We start from the raw sequence: 16366 nt of genomic DNA on the forward strand, positions 1-16366 counted from the left end.
ACCACAAGGACATTAGAAATAGTGCATTTTAGTCAATTTCCCCGAAGGTATCACAGGATACATGAAAAAAATAGCTCAACACTCTGTCTTTTAATCAAAAATAGTTTCACTGAGTGTGATTCATCAAATAAAAAAAAGGTATTTCAATGGTTCTAGACATCATAAAACCATAAACTGTACTCTCCATCTGTGAGCTGTACACATACAGTGGTGTGAAAAAGAACGTACACCCTCTTTGAATTCTATGGTTTTACATATCAGGACATAACAATCAGCTGTTCCTCAGCAGGTCTAAAAATTAGGTAAATACAACCTCAGATGAACAACAACACATGACATATTACTAAAATAAAGCCAAAATGGAGAAGCCATATGTGAAAAACTAAGTATACCCTTACTGCTTCCATAGGAATTAAGATGCTAAGTAGCAGACAGGTGCTGCTAATCAAATGCCCTTGATCAATTGATCATCAGCAAGTGTGACCACCACTATAAAAGCCGAAGTTTTAGCAGTTTGCTGGTCTGGAGCATTCAGGTGTGTGTTAACACAATGCCAAGGAGGAAAGACATCAGTAATGATCTTAGAGAAGTACGTGTTGCTGTCCATCAATTTGGGAAGGGTTATAAGGCCATCTCCAAACAATTTAATGTCCATCATGCTACAGTGAGAAAGATTATTCAAAAGTGGAAAACATTCAAGACAGTTGCCAATCTGCCGCAGGAGTGGACGTCCCAGCAAATTCACCCCAAGGTCTGAACGTACAATGCTCAGAGAAATTGCAAAAAAAAAAACAAGAGTTACATCTCAGTCTCTACAGGCCTCAGTTAGCATGTTAAATGTTAAAGTTCATGACAGTACAATTAGAAAAAGACTGAACAAATATTGTTTGTTTGGAAGGGTTGCCAGGAGAAAGCCTATTCTCTCTAAAAAGAACATGGCAGCACGGCTTAGGTTTGCAAAGTTGCATCTGAACAAACCACAAGAATTCTGGAACAATGTCCTTTGGACAGATGAGACCAAAGTGGAAATGTTTGGCCATAATGCACAGCATCACGTTTGGCGAAAACCAAACACAGCATATCAGCACAAACACCTCATACCAACTATCAAGCACGGTGGTGGAGGGGTGATGATTTGGGCTTGTTTTGCAGCCACAGGACCTGGGAACCTTGCAGTCATTGAGTCGACCATGAACTCCTCTGTATACCAAAGTATTCCAGAGTCAAATGTGAGGCCATCTGTCCGACAGCTAAAGCTTGGCTGAAATTGTGTCATGCAACAGGACAATGATCCCAAGCACACCAGCAAATACAACAGAATGGCTGAAAAAGAAAAGAATCAAGGTGTTGCAATGGCCCAGTCAAAGTCCAGACCTCAACCTGATTGAAATGCTGTGGTTGGACCTTAAGAGAGCCGTGCATAAACAAATGCCCACAAACCTCAATGAACTGAAGCAACTTTGTAAAGAAGAGTGGGCCAAAATTCCTCCACAACAATGTGAGAGACTGATAAAGTCATACAGAAAATTACTTCAAGTTACTGCTGTTAAAGGTGGTTCTACAAGCTATTGAATCATAAGGTATACTTAGTTTTTCACACATGGCTTCTCCATTTTGGCTTTATTTTTGTTAAATAAATCATGACACGGTGTAATATGTCATGTGATGTTGTTCATCTGAAGTTGTATTTACCTAATTTTAAGACAAATTATTGTTATTATGTTATATATAACATGTTATATATGTTATATATATATATATATATATATATATATATATATATATAGGACGGGACTGTAGTGTTTCTGCACATTTACCTTCATCTACCGGAGCCTCTTCTTCTTCTTCACTTGGAGACGGGAGTAGTGGCTGCAGAGGCTCCATGTTGATGATAAGTTGTTTGTTTAAGGAGTAGGAGCTCTTACTGTGGGGTATGAGAGATCTACAAACAAAATGGTGACAGAAATTAGGCCCACAGTAATAAAAAAAAACTATAGTAGTATTTTTATGGGGAAATGCAGAATTTGACAAATCTTTTAATATGTGTGTCACTTAACTCCTCACTAACACTTCTTCCAAGCACTTCTCAAAACTCTTAATTCAACTTTAATGAAGAGCATTAGGGGGAAAATATGGGGGGAGGGCTGGGAGTTGTAATGACTGGGAGGGCCTCCAGTAATGTTGTGTCCCTCTTTTCTGAAGTAGAAAAAGACTGGAAGAATATGTATGTAATTACACGTGAAACTGCTTGCAATGCAGCATGTTCATTGTTAGGTGGCGCTCTCATAACAAAAAAATGCTGCTTTCAAGTAAACAAATAAAGAAAATACACTTTTGGGCTTATTCTATAAGGTGTGATAAGCGCAGACTACGTGCTATCGCATGAAATGCCCCATTCAAGTAAATGGGACTTTTCATACAATATCATGTCACTTGCACTATCGCACCTTACAGAATAAGGGCCTTCATCTCCAAAATCAAGTTCCACACATTAAAAAATTAACATGGCGATTACCTGTGCACTTCTGGAGGATACCTCTGTATTTTGGAGCTCGCTTCTACAACTTCTTTCGCAACTTTCCCACTGCATTAAAGCAAACAGTCAGTGACACCCCCTACTCAATGCATTGTTATTTATTATACGGGGAGATGTTTGGAGTACTAACAATATGTGACAGATACAATTCTACAGTGTCTGAGCTGATCCACTATTCATTATTGTATTGTATGTGCTGAAATAAAAAGTAGCACCAGGCATCCTTTTCCCTCACACATAGGTCAGTTCAATTGTAAGTCATACAGTGATTATGAGAGGGGGCAACCAAGATAGTTTCTAGTGAAACCTTAAGTTCAATACAAAGTGCACCTTTGGGACATTAGCAATGTTTTCCTAAAGGTGGAGGGAAGCTGTGACCAATGAACATCCTGAGATCTGCTGATTTTGGAAGTGTGAACCCTGTGCATCTTCCACAAAGACCCCACATAGCCGGGCCAATTTAGATGTGACATTCAGATGCAGCAGAGGTAATGCCCCCAGCAGGACACACACAAAGCACCAGCATTAACCGTGAGCAAAAAAAGGGGTGGGGCTGCCACGCTTTTGTACCTGCGGGTGCATGGCAGTGGGTGCCATAACTCCTGCTACAGCTGTACAATATAAATACAGTGGCTAACCTTACTTAAATTAGTCACAGGGGCAGAAATGTTGACGGACTGCGTGTTATATATGGATCGCTACGTCTACACCACCCTTGGTCAGGTTGTTCAGCGGGTATTTCTATACCTTGTTGTATTTCATAGTATGTACTTAACAGGGTTACTTAGAAAACTTACCAATACCGAAATCGACTTCCTTTAAAAAATATATTGCTGCTTGTCATTGTCTTTACCTGACTGGATTTTGCATACCTAAATGAAGAAGCATTAACAGAAAGACATCATTAAATGCATATTGCAACTAGGAAACGTCCTTTCAGTGTGTTTATGACCTCCCCAAAAGCAGCTGTCCTCCAGGGCCCATCTTCTCCATCTATTCCTGAGTTTACTCCCGGCTTCTGTGGCCATACTTGAAGAACAAGTTCATGGAGGGCGGTTTTGGTTTCATGGGGGAATTAAGAAGATATTTCTTATGAGGGAGGCCTCTGAATCGGGGAGTGCTAGTCAATCAAGAATTTACTCAACCTCTAGGCCACCCTGTCCATGCTAGGAGCTAATAAGCAGTGGTTGACAAATCACCAAAAAATCTACTCGCCACACAAAAAAATCTACTCGCCACCTAGTACCAAACGTGTGCTGCTTGGGCCAATATTTACTCGCCCGGGGGTTAAATCCACTCGCCCGGGGCGAGCAAATGTATAGGTTTGTCGAACACTGCTAATAAGGGTAAGGAGGGAGAAGAGAGGGAGGCTGTGCCTTTGCAAACCAAACTATAGTACGTACTGTAATGGTACAGATGCAGCGGCCGTCAAAATTTGCCTCGGCAGACGAATGGCCCATCGGATTAACACAGCAGGGGTTCCTGCTGTGTGAGTCCTACCGGGGTCTGCCTGTCTGTAAGAGATGCGCAGTAAGAGATAGGCTGAATCAGGCACTCTAACTGTGCGCCTCTCACAGGCGATCGCGGGAGTTTTATTTAATTTTAAACATTACAGTAATGTTGCAGGGGGTCTCCGGAGCTGAACCACATTGATTTCAGGTTCAGAGACCCCCTACTTCCCGAGATACTGGCCCCGTTATTGGATGTCAGTATCCCCGCCATGTTACAATCCTGTGGATCACGTGACCGTGGGATCTAAACAAAGCAGAGGGATACTGGCACCCCATAACGGGGCCTGTATCTCGGGAAGTAGAGGGTCCCCAAGGCTGAAATCAACTTTGTTCAGGTCAGGAGACCCCTGTGTACCCCTCAGGAGACTCATAGTGTATTATTCATTAAACTAATATTGCCAATGCTAAATCGTCCATAAAGGGGATACAATTTGCTGCAATAAAAAATGTGAGAATTTTCGCAGTATTCATTAAGAATTATATACCTGTATGCCACATCTCATTTGTGGGCAGTTAGTACCTACAGTATGCCATTCAATATTGCCCAGAAGTCAAAGCCATTTTGCTGGAGAGGGGAGATTTCTCTTTATCATCTCAGCATCTTAAAATGCTGTTTTTTAGTTTGCACATGTGATAACTGCTTAATGAATACGGTGAGATGCAGTTTCAATAGAAATACTAATATTGCAGTCGAATTGTCCCTGAAAATTCTACTCTGTGCAGTGCTGTGTGCATTCTGAGCACAAGGTATTTGAGCTTTTTGTGTTTTAAAAGATCTTGTGCATATGGATAAAGGGAGGATACCCACCACCAAATTCAATAGTGGAAGACACTTATTTAGTAAAAAATTAAAAAATGGATTAAATATGAAAAAAAAAAATTTAAAAATGCATTACAAGAACTACCAAATATTAGAAAAGTGTCAAAGAGCTGATGCCCGAAACGTTGGTACTCTTAACGCGGGTTGTCAGCATATGTACGTTGTTTGTATATTTATGGGATGATTTTTCAAACATTTGCTACAGTAGTTACTTCTTTCTTCTGGTGTCCTGCTCATTTCTTACTATTCAATTAGAGTCTGAGGATTCTCCTTTCAGCCGTAGGCATTTATTATTGTTATATTCTCACTGGAAGGCAAGTTCTTTTTTTATTACGGGCGTGTGTAACATTACCAATTGGCTGTAATACTTTCTAGTTTTTTCTATCAGTTAATTTTCATGTTTTTAACCGAAGGATACTGTGTGTGTGCTAAAACCTAAAATATTAAAATACCTTGTTCGTATAATGAAGCAAAATGTAGGCTCTATAGCAGGGAGGATTACAAGTTGGACGGAATGGTTCAGAACAGGGCTTGTTTAATTGAAATGACATCAGCCTTCAGCCATATCATCACTTCATATATTGTTAGGACTTTATCTAATGACTAACTCCTTGAGAGTACGAGAGGTCAGAGCCACATCACAAAGCATTGCTCTGCTGGCATTCCCGTTGCCCAATGGGAAGAAGCCATGTCACCCATGTGGCTCTATATTCAAGTGGGCATGTAGGTAGCACAGCAAATAATGATAAGAACTGCAGCACTGACCCCTGCTACTTTGCCAGTTTTATTGCTAACCTGGCTGTATGGTGGGGGGTGAGTAGCTTCAGCAGTATAAGCTTCAGCACTTGTCTAGATGGGGCAGAGTGGATGCACTGTTGCTTAAAATGCATTCCATTATTTTGACAAATGTTACAGTTCTGATCATTATTTGTTGCCATGCATCCCAGGGATAAAATATAACACTAAATGGTAGCTTTTAGAAAATAAATCAGCTATTTGATACTAGCAAAAGCTTAAATGCAGCATTCTCCTGGAGCTGAACCACAGTCTCCTCAGCTCTCTAACTCGCCATTCCCCGCAATTCTTCCGTTTTTAACCTCCTAGAATATTTGTCCAGGGGAAACACATTGGCTACTGGGGACAGCCTTGCTTCTGTAGGTCAATACAAAGTTTCAACGTCATTGTGTGATAAAGTGGCGGCTTTCTGCTGGGCGACCCTAGAGCACATTTTTTCCATTCTCAACTGGTCAACACAAAACTATATCAGAAATAGGTGGGTATTAGGAGATGCATGTACTTTAGCTGTGGGTAATATTAAAATACATTAATTTCTGGGGATTGTTGCTTTAAGTTAAAGTTCCCCCCCCCAAAAAAAAGTTGTACTAAAAACCTTTAGTACACCTCTACTTATTTAGCATTATGGAGAAACACTGCTGGAAAATCATCTTGCAGTGATGATAAATATATTATCTCTAAGATCCTTTAGATACATTTCAGAATAAAGCAGCTTTTGAGGTGCTTTTGAGGTGCTGTTGCATTATTTGGCAAACTAGGTGGATGATTCTCAGAAGGTTGTTACACTTTTAACGTGACGTTATCTATTTTTAATTTATCGATAGCCGTAACTCATATCCCCACTGGCGCTTAGCGCTACAATGTTCAGCTATTTTCCTTAAAAATAAGTGGACGATTAATTTGAATGGACCTTGGGCTTACTCATATGCAACTCATATATTAATGAGCAGTTTACCTAACTACGGAGATCCTCAGACCTCCTTTAATGTTAGCACATGATAATAACGCTATGATATTTATCACCTGCCAAAAGCGGCTCTTACTCACATCCTGATCCTGATTATCATTCAGTTAATTCTTGGAATAGCCTAACAGCAATGTAATGACTATACGAGTTAACCCTTTCATTACAAAAGTTATGTGTTATACACAGATATATACTGTATTATGGATCATATAAATGTCTGAAATACATTATAAACTATATTATGGTTTTTAGTGATTACCATATGTTTATGTGAACTAATATGGTATTATGTAAAAATGGCTGTATAAATTATGGGTGTGCAATAATGTATATCCATACATACCATAACGATATAAATTCATATTTAATTTTTATTAATGTACAATTAAAATAAATAAAGGATGTCCTTCATTTATTTTAATTGTACATTAATTAAAAAAATATTAATATTGTACAACCATACTTTATACAGTCATTCTTACATTATATACCATATAATTAAGTCAAAAAGTGAATAAGTGTAAAAATGATACATTTCTCAATATCATACCTAGATTTGCATTATTAGCTGTTGGTAACACACATCTCCATTAATAGCACTGCCTTAATAACACCCCTTAAAATTTGACCAATGTGCATGTGCAGTGAGACATAAAAATCTCAGTTAATAGCGCTACTACTTTGACGAACGGGAGTTATTTTTACATCTCATTAGTTTTGAGGACACCCGTTAAAAAAAAGAACAATACATCCCGATTTCGGGAACGTAACGTTACTAGGTCAAAATGAACGGCCTTCTGAGGATCTACCCCTAACTATGAACAGATGTGACCGTATAATGGAATAATTACTCACTTGTAAAATGCTTGATTTTCAACCCCACATTTCCAAAGATGTTTACAGGCCGCTGGTGTTGAGGTATGGAAGGCTAAAACATTTTTCTTCTGATGAGTCAAGAAAAGAGAAGAAATGAGGAAAGTCTGTAAGACATCACTGACCAATGGACCAAAATATGCTTTACATAGAAATGCTGAATTTTTTGAAGATATCTAAAACGGGCCGAGTGATCCTAAAAAGCTTATATTTGAAAAATCTTGATCAATTAAATTACATTTTGTGCCCATTTAATCGAATGTAAGGTTAGCCAAGTGATAGAAGGACCCGCAATTATTTTTTATGCAATTGCACCTGGCAAAGAAATAATATAAGATGTATCAGTATTCGTTTTGTTTAGTTACTTTAGATAAAAGGCAAGCACAATTGGAGTTAATTCAATAGTTAGTAATAGTAATATTTAGCATTAAATCTGCAGTATCCTACATGAGTTTTTTTTTTATATAAATCAATTTATGAGAAAATACTTGTAGCATTTAAAAAACAAATATTTAAAGACATTTTTAATGTATTATAATGTAACTAGCATTTGGTGTTCCTATCACAACCATTTACAAAGTCACATCCCCTTCCTCTTCTGAAACAGGCTGTAGCACACCCCTTTTTGAGCCCTTCCCTCTCTCTAGCAGTGAACCAATTGTATCTAGTGACTACCTGGTCATATGATCTTCCACCCAGAACTTTGCATCTTGGGTCCTCTTCTGCTGCACTGACAGAAATTTAGTGACCCCCTGAGCCGAATCTTCGTCAATCGTCCACAGGAAAACAGATTGATCGGCAACTTAGCTAATCACTTGTTAGTGTGCAGATTGTTTTGATGCACATATTGAACTGAATTTTTTTTTTTTTTTTTAAACGGCAGCATGAACTGCTGCTTTAAAGAATGGGATATTGTGAAAAGTTAATGTGCATGGCACAAAGGCCTTGATACATCGAACAGCGATATGCTAAAATTGTCATCAGCCACAGCCTCTCCGGCACACTGCCGTCATGGTTCCGCTTTCAATTTTGGAGGAAACAGGAGGAGAGATAGAGTGACCAGCTAGTCAGGACTAGCTGACCACTAAGGGCTACTAAAGAGTAATATCTACCTTAATCTACACTACATACCCCTCTTGCCTACCTAAGGGGTTATTAAGGCATTGTATAAAAATGCTTTAGTAACCGCTATGGCTTGCAAGAGGTTAAGCATCAGCAGCCTCCCCCTGGGGCCTAAGCTCCCTCCTTGGTGTTCCCACCCCCATCACCCACCCCTCTGAGATATCTAAGGCCTGGGACATAGTGAGTTTTAAGCTCGCTGAGGCGGGCTGAGCCGCGCTGAGCAGATGCACAAAGCCCCTGCGTCTGTCATCAGCGCGGCTATAGTTTCTCCCTCCGCATGCGCTGATGCGTGCGGAGGCTGAGAAACTTTGCCGAGACAGGCAGGTTTGAAATTTGCCGCTCGGGGAAGCGGAGGAGCGGTCACGTGACCGCTCCCATCCAATGGGAGCGGGGGACTAGCCCCGCCTCCCGCTCCGCCTCCGCCCCGCCCCCAGAGCGTGCTCACTGCCTCGCATGCAAGGACGGGGAAAAGCCCCATTTTCAGCAGGCGAGGCAGAGCAGGAGCGCGCCTCAGCGAGCTTAAAACTCACTATGTCCCAGGCCTAAGTCACCGTCCATCTCCCCTATAAAAAAGATTCCCCTCTAGAGCAGGGGTGAGCAAACTCTGGGAGGGCGCAACATTTTCTGGGGGGGGGGGGGAGAGGGGACGCGGCACTCACATGACATTGTAATGTCAAATGATGCTGCCGATGCCAGAGGAAAGGTAAGGGGAGGTGAGGCTCCAGCAGAGGGCGAGAGTAGGCAGGGGGCGCAAACAAAATAATTTGCTCACCCCTGCTCTAGAGGAATGGCTCACAGCCCTATTAGTCAAAAGTGTCTAATAGGTACAAACAGAGGCAAAACTAGGGGTATGAGTGGGGCAGCTGCTCCGGCGGAGCCTGATAAGGGGCGCAGAAATCCCCCCGGCGGTGACTTAACCTCAGTTAGTAGGATTGGGCGCTGTGAGCTGATGCAGTGCAGGTTAGTGAGGAGGGAGAGGGGTGCAGAGGCTGTGGGTAGAAGAGAGGCAGGGCTCTACCCGCCCCAGCTCTACATGACATCAGGGGGAGGAGTTAATGTGTGCTGCTGTGTGAAGTTACGTTGTGTGTGTCAGTGTGCTGTGTGTGTTTGTGTGTCAGTGTGCTAGTTTGCTGTGTGTTTCAGTGTCTCAGTGTCTGTCAGTGTGCTGTGTGTGCCTCATTGTCTGTCAGTGTGCTTTAGTGTGTCAGTGTCTTTCAGTGTGCTGTGTGCCTCAGTGTCTGTCAGTGTTCTGTGTGTGCCTAAGTGTCTGTCAGTGTGTGATGTGTGCCTCAGTGTCTGTCAGTGTTCTGTGTGTGCCTCACTGTCTGTCAGTGTGCTGTGTGTGCCTCAGTGTCTGTCAGTGTGTGATGTGTGCCTCACTGTCTGTCAGTGTGCGGTGTGTGCCTCAGGGTCTGTCAGCGTGCTGTCTCTCACTGTTCCCCCATCTCTCTCACTATCTCCCCCACCTCACCTCTCTATCTCACACTTTGTCATCTCCACCTCACCTCTCACTGTCATTCCCGCCCCGCTTGTAGCACCACCCCCACTGATAGCCCCGCCCACATGCTTGTGAGACAGGCTGCAAGTTAGCAGGGAGGAAGGGACCGGGAGAGAGGAGGCTGGGGGCTGCAGTGAAAGTACCTGCGACCTGCCTGTTACCCACTAGTGACCTAGTGTCTCCTGTCTCCCTCCCAACAGTACTGCCAGCGTGTGTTCTACAAGCCTGGGTTTATATACTAAGCACATAGCATACTCTCGCAAGATTTTGCTGCCATTTTACCAGTAGTGCAATATTTACATCTCGTTTTAATGAACTTTTTCATGTAACATTGCCCGGCTTTTGCGAAGATGCAATATTAACTCTGCTTTAACGCAGTTTGATGTATTCAGGCCAAAGAAAAATGAAACATAACATTTTCTATAGAGTGAGCTACTGCATATTGCATTTTTTTAACAGAATTCAATAGGTTACATTTCATTTGGTGCCAGTAACGTGAGTGACAAATATTGTCCCTGTTATTTTTTATATTAACAAGGGCTATTTTATATTACGATACGGCCATTGCCAGTGACAACATTTTAAGCTTCCCTGCCCTCTTTTATCTTCTGTAACTTTATCACTGCTTTTCCATTTACTTTTGTAGAATAAGTCTTAAATAAACAGCTTAAACAAAGAGATGAAAGCTAACTGGGTTAACATTTTGCACAGCAGCTGTCAAGAACTGATCCACCTACCTCCTTCTGTATGCCAATAATGTAAAATGTCTTCCCATCAAACTTCAATTTGTAGATATCAGGCCTGTAAAACAAATGCAGAACTGAGGAAGACAGCTAATCAAAACAGACTCATTAAGATTGCTTGATTCTGCTACCTTATCATGGACATGAAAACATATATCAGACAAAACAAACCTTTGCAATCCTGAAAGTTCAGGCACAATAACAACCATAGATTCCTTTCATGTCAGTGTAAAAACAGGGGAAAAACAAAATGGCGCCGTAAGCTGCAAAGAGTTTGTATGGGCCCATTCGAACTGCAAGATGTCTTCACTGACAAATAGATTTGAAGCGGTCTGCTATTCTATGGCCTGGCATTTGTGCTTCAACTACTGTAAAAACAACGTGCAAGTAAAAACGAAAACTCCTTACCATCTTATTAAATGTAATCTCTTATTACCCTGGAAAACGACGAAACCCATGGCAGTGTATCCTAAAAATGTGGTGCTCCCTGTTGAATCCTTAAAAGAAACGGATATAAACAAATGAAAGTTACAAATCTAGCAGACCAAGCGGTGTTTCAGGAGCTGAATAATTTAAAAAATATTTGCAATGCAAAAAATACAAAACTACTTTAGCGTCTAAATTACTTTAACTATATATATGTTGACATACTTTCCGATCGGACAAAAATCATATCCGCTTCTTCTCATCTTATTTGAAAGGGCAATCCTTCTGAGGATAAACATGTTAATGTGGTCTCATCTGTTTAATCGATATCGTGTTTTTTTTTATCCATATCAAACACCTATAGGTTTTTTTTTAATCTATTTATTACAGTTGGGAGGGGTTTTATTTCCTCAGGCTGTTCCCTTTTGTGTGATGTCACTGTTTGATCAGCAAGAGCTTGCACAGGCAGAGGCCCCTCTCCTCTCTCTATGACTCCCCTTATCTTTATTGGCTCTCTGATAAGGACAGTCTGGGATAAGGGTAAAGAAAACACTTGATTGACAACCACTTCCCCATTCAGAAGCTCCTAAGAATTTCAACAGCCTGACTATGTGGGATTGCAACTTTAACTAATTTTCTGAAATAACTTCCAATAGATAAGGAACTGTTTCACTCAGGTGGCCTCTCCAAAAATACTGGGCAGAATGGTGAAAGGTGCGACGTGCTCAAGACAAGCGCACACACCCCTCTCACCTCCATGCTGTTTCCTCCTCTCCTTGGCCCCACCCTCAGACTCCTGACACCACCTTGTGATTGGCTGCGTTACTTTTTTTCAAGTCCACATGAAGAAACCTCATGTTGGTTCATTAACAGGTACAACAACCTATGAGAAATCTACAACCTAACCTCAAAAACAAAGATATGTTTTAAATAGATCTTCTGAAGTCAAAATGTAGGTGTTGAAATATAAAGCAGCATTTCAAAGATATAATTAGTCATCTGTGGCAAATTCCGGTGGGCCAGGAAAGAGAAAAGGCTCCAAATCATTCACAGCTTGCTTGACCTTAACAAAATGTTGTCAAAATGTAATGACTTGGCCTCCTACTTTTAATCAGTGATCTGCTCTTTTCCATGATCAGAAGCACATAAACACAAGATCTGAGTGACGGTCTGAAGGGTCAATAGTGAAATAAAACTCATGCAATCATGAAGGGGATCTGTGCTGTTAATTTACAGGCAATAAAAACAACTGAGGTGTTGCCTTTGCCTCTCTGACAGCTGAAGGGTTAAAGATGGGTAGAAACAGCTGTTACCTTGCAAGGATGAGGGTCAACGCCATAGGTTTCCAAGGAATGTGCTTTCAATAGCAAATTAAACTCTGCTACAGCGGGGTTCTGACCTCTGCAATGATATGAAAGGAGGAGGAAGAGGTCATTATTTGTGTTGCAAGGTCAGCCAAAGTAGCCCAAGGAAATAGCTGCTTTGTCTATTTTTCAAAGGCGCATCTACTTTTTCTTGTGGTAAAAAAACAAATTTTCATTGCTTAGTCATTGTGCTGCTGCAATCTTGAATAAAAGAACAGCTGTCACTGTGCATTGTATTGGGGCCCTAATTAATATAGCTACAGTTGCGCATTCTTCTAGTTTTTTAAAGGTAAAACTGCAAGAAACACAACGTGATTCGTGTCCCTGAACAAATGTAACCGTGCTTAACACTTACAGTTCCCTAAAGGCGTACCAAGTGGCGATCCCTCAACCTTTTCAGACAAAAATAGGGCTTTTGCTGGACAGTAAAGGAGAAGGAGAGACAGAGACAGAGACAGAGACAGAGACAGAGACAGAGACAGAGACAGAGACAGAGACAGAGACAGAGACAGAGACAGAGACAGAGACAGAAATAAGGTATATATTAAGGTGTTAAAATATAGACTGTTCCTAATTTAGGTAATGTCACGTTATTTACCCTGATTTAACAGGGCTTAGTGAATCTGTCCCAAAGAATCTTAGTATCGAAGGGGATAAAGATACAATTCCTTTTGTGTGCCAAATCTCTTGGAAGTCCTCCCTGCAGCTCTGGCATTCCAGCAGTGTTTATCAGATCAATTCTGCTAATCACAGCATTATCAAATATCCTATACGTAATTATCTGATGGCATTCATGCACAAACACAATCCTTGCTTTATTAAGTTAAAGCCTGCTGCACCTGTTCTCAATTGATACTGCAAGCTGCTCTGCAGCTATTTAATCCTTTAACTGATGGATGGTCCTGCAACCCAATTGCAGTGCAACACTTCTTATTACAATGTATTTCTCTGTCTAAAAACAGTAGCATAATATCAATAAAGATTACCCAACACTGCAAATGGGTCCCATCAAATAATATTATATCCCTAACCTGGGGTTAAATGAGTACAGAAGCTTACTGTTAAGATCATTGCTTTTAAAGTGGATGAACCTGGTTCAAACCCCAGTGTCTGCTCTCCTGGTGACCTTTGCCAAATAAATGTATCTCCCTGTGCCTTATATGAGATAAAAATAATATTAAATACATCAAATCAGGGCCAGCTGGGATGTTTTTCGGGGTTCGATGCAATGACATGTGCTGGACCTCGGCTCTTACCTTCTCCGGCAGCATCTGGTGGGTGACGACATCTCCCCCTGTATGGTCCTGTCATTATGGCTCCACTGCATCAAATGGCGTCGCGTTGCCATGACAACGGGATGCTACAGTGCAACATGATGCCATGTTGTCATGGTAACACGGCTCCACTGGGCATCCCACTATCATGGCGACTCAGCGCGATTTGACGTCGCGGAGCTATAACTATGGGAGGAGATGCCAGGGGGAGACAGAGAGTTGCAGAGGCCCCGCGTTTTCCCCCCGGCAATCAGTTTAATTGTTGTGGGGAAGAGCGTGGGGCCACTGTCATCGCGGCGCTCGGTGCAGTGTATGAGGTTTGGCAAAATCATTTCCGGGTTTTCACGTTCTGGCTCGGGATTTTGCTCTGGCTCGCCCTCTGTGGCTGGATCGTCCATCTTTACTTCTGGCAGCTTCCTTTAAAAGGACAGCCCCGTGAGCAGGAAGTTGCAGAGCAAAGTTCCAGTTTCCTACTGAGTTCATGCAACGCGTTTATGCCTATTGTCTTTCACGTTACCAAATCCGGCTCACGTACCTCGACTATCCTTGTCTTCAGCCTGCCCCGACCACTGCATCCACACATACTGCGCAACTCTGCTGCCAGCCCTGACCTTCGGCCTATGGCGCACTATTCTATCAGGACTCTGTCCCTTGGCTCAGGTCGGTTCTTTCACCTTCCTACCTCAGCCCTGCGGGTTCGCTTCCTGCTTGACACGAGCATCGTTACACAGTGGCACTGACTGCACTGCCATCAATGATGCAATGATCAATGATGTATGATAAATTCACATTCACATGGAAAGGTAAGTTTGCTGAGGACGTCAGGTGTTTCTGATGTACAGAAGAAACTCACTTGCCACTGGGGCTGCTCTTCACTGCTGCTGTTATTTGCAAAGAACTGTCTGAAGGCTGCTGATTACTTCATCACCAGCACCTCGTCCTCATCAACAGCCAGCCCTATTCAAACCATCCTTCCTGTTCCTCCCTGTCTGTTTATTGTGGTTTACCCTATATACAAGTTCGCTGCCTCTTCGTACCTTTGCTGTTGCTGTGTACATGACACTTTTGAACCTCACTATGCTTGCCTCTCTCCAATCTCTGACCATCTGTTTCCTGACCATCGTTACCTGCTTGCCGCCTGCCGTGACCTCTACCTGTTTCCTCATCACCGCTACCTGCCTTCTAGACTGTCCCAGCCACTGGACTCCAGCCAGCAGTCGCTCCCCATAACATAATAAAAAGGCCCTATAGTGGAGCCCACTGGAACTTGATCCGCTCTGGCACTCTGACCACTATAGCAAATGTTATTACAGGCCTACAGGACCAAATGGTCTATGTACTTACTCGGCTTGTTAACACAGAAACTCAGCTACAGGAACTATGTGCTAACCCTGCTACTCCCTTGATTCTGCAAGTTGAGAAGAGAGAGTGGGGAGTGTAAGGGGGAAAATTGTAATGGGAGGAGAGAGAGGGGGGAGAGTGTAAGGGGAGAAGAGAGGGGGAACGTGTAAGGGGAGAAGAGAGTGAGGAAGTGTAGGGGGGGAGAGAGGGAATGTAATGGGGAAGAGAGTGTGTAAGAGGGGGAGAGAGAGGAAGAGACCGTAAGGGGAGAGAGCATAAAGGAGAGGGGGAGAGAGCATAAAAGGGATAGGGAGAGAGGGGAATGTGAGAGGGGTAAAAAGATATGGTGGGAAGAGAAATGGATGGGGGGAGGGGCGGGAAGATGGTTGAGGTTCAACCCACAAAAAGGTTGAAAGCCAGTGGTCTATAGAGCCATTTTGTATTGGAGAGGATTAGTGTTTTTTATTTTGATTTGTAATAACATTCTTGTATTTTGGTTTGTTTGCCTTGACTGCTTATTTGGAGGTTCTTTCCCTCTTTTTTTTCAGGTTATCATATGCCCCACAGCCCCATCAGAGAATATATTTCAGGATATTTATATCTCTAGATATTCAAATTTCTCTGATTTTGGGATACCTTTATCATCTGTTTCTTGAGCGGTTCTTCTTCTTTGTTGGTTTACATATAATACAGTACCATGTCTCTATAATATGCTGTACAACTTTATGCAAACGTATTTTGGAATTGTCAGTTCTTGTAATCATCCGTTCCACTTCTCCAAATCCACTTTCATTTACTCAGTATGTGTTTTTTGTAAGGACTACCTGAATGACCTAATTGCTACAAGAGAGACTTGTACAGCAAAACACTGATGGTCCCTTGTTTATTTAAAATGAAATAATAAAGTATTTGTGCAGTATGGCAGCGGTGCGCAAACTGTGGGGCGCGACCCCCAGGGGGGGCGCGACACTGCCGACGGGGGGCACGGGGTTTACAGAGGCCCCGCGTGCTTCCCGAAGGCACTTAAATAAGTGCCGGGGGAGCTGCAGGGCCTCTGTAAACCTAACTTACCGTGGCTCCGGCGGCTTCCTCCCTG

The 16366-nt window shown here is 42.2% G+C and overlaps 1 protein-coding gene across 7 annotated transcripts in view; it reads right to left on the reverse strand.

Moving 5' to 3' along the window:
* FRMD3 (FERM domain containing 3) overlaps window positions 1–16366 on the reverse strand; it is a 240890-nt gene that overhangs the window by 16422 nt on the left and 208102 nt on the right. For all 7 annotated transcript variants that reach the window (XM_075598857.1, XM_075598856.1, XM_075598853.1 and 4 more), the window contains 7 exons: window positions 12605–12692; window positions 11274–11362; window positions 10860–10923; window positions 7485–7573; window positions 3334–3408; window positions 2516–2584; window positions 1818–1942 (listed from right to left, as the gene is read on the reverse strand). In XM_075598857.1, coding sequence (XP_075454972.1) covers window positions 1818–1942; window positions 2516–2584; window positions 3334–3408; window positions 7485–7573; window positions 10860–10923; window positions 11274–11362; window positions 12605–12692 — 599 coding nt within the window. The remainder of the gene's footprint in view (window positions 1–1817; window positions 1943–2515; window positions 2585–3333; window positions 3409–7484; window positions 7574–10859; window positions 10924–11273; window positions 11363–12604; window positions 12693–16366) is intronic.

Source organism: Ascaphus truei, chromosome 1, assembly GCF_040206685.1.
Source record: "Ascaphus truei isolate aAscTru1 chromosome 1, aAscTru1.hap1, whole genome shotgun sequence".
Classification (NCBI taxonomy): Eukaryota; Metazoa; Chordata; class Amphibia; order Anura; family Ascaphidae; genus Ascaphus; species Ascaphus truei.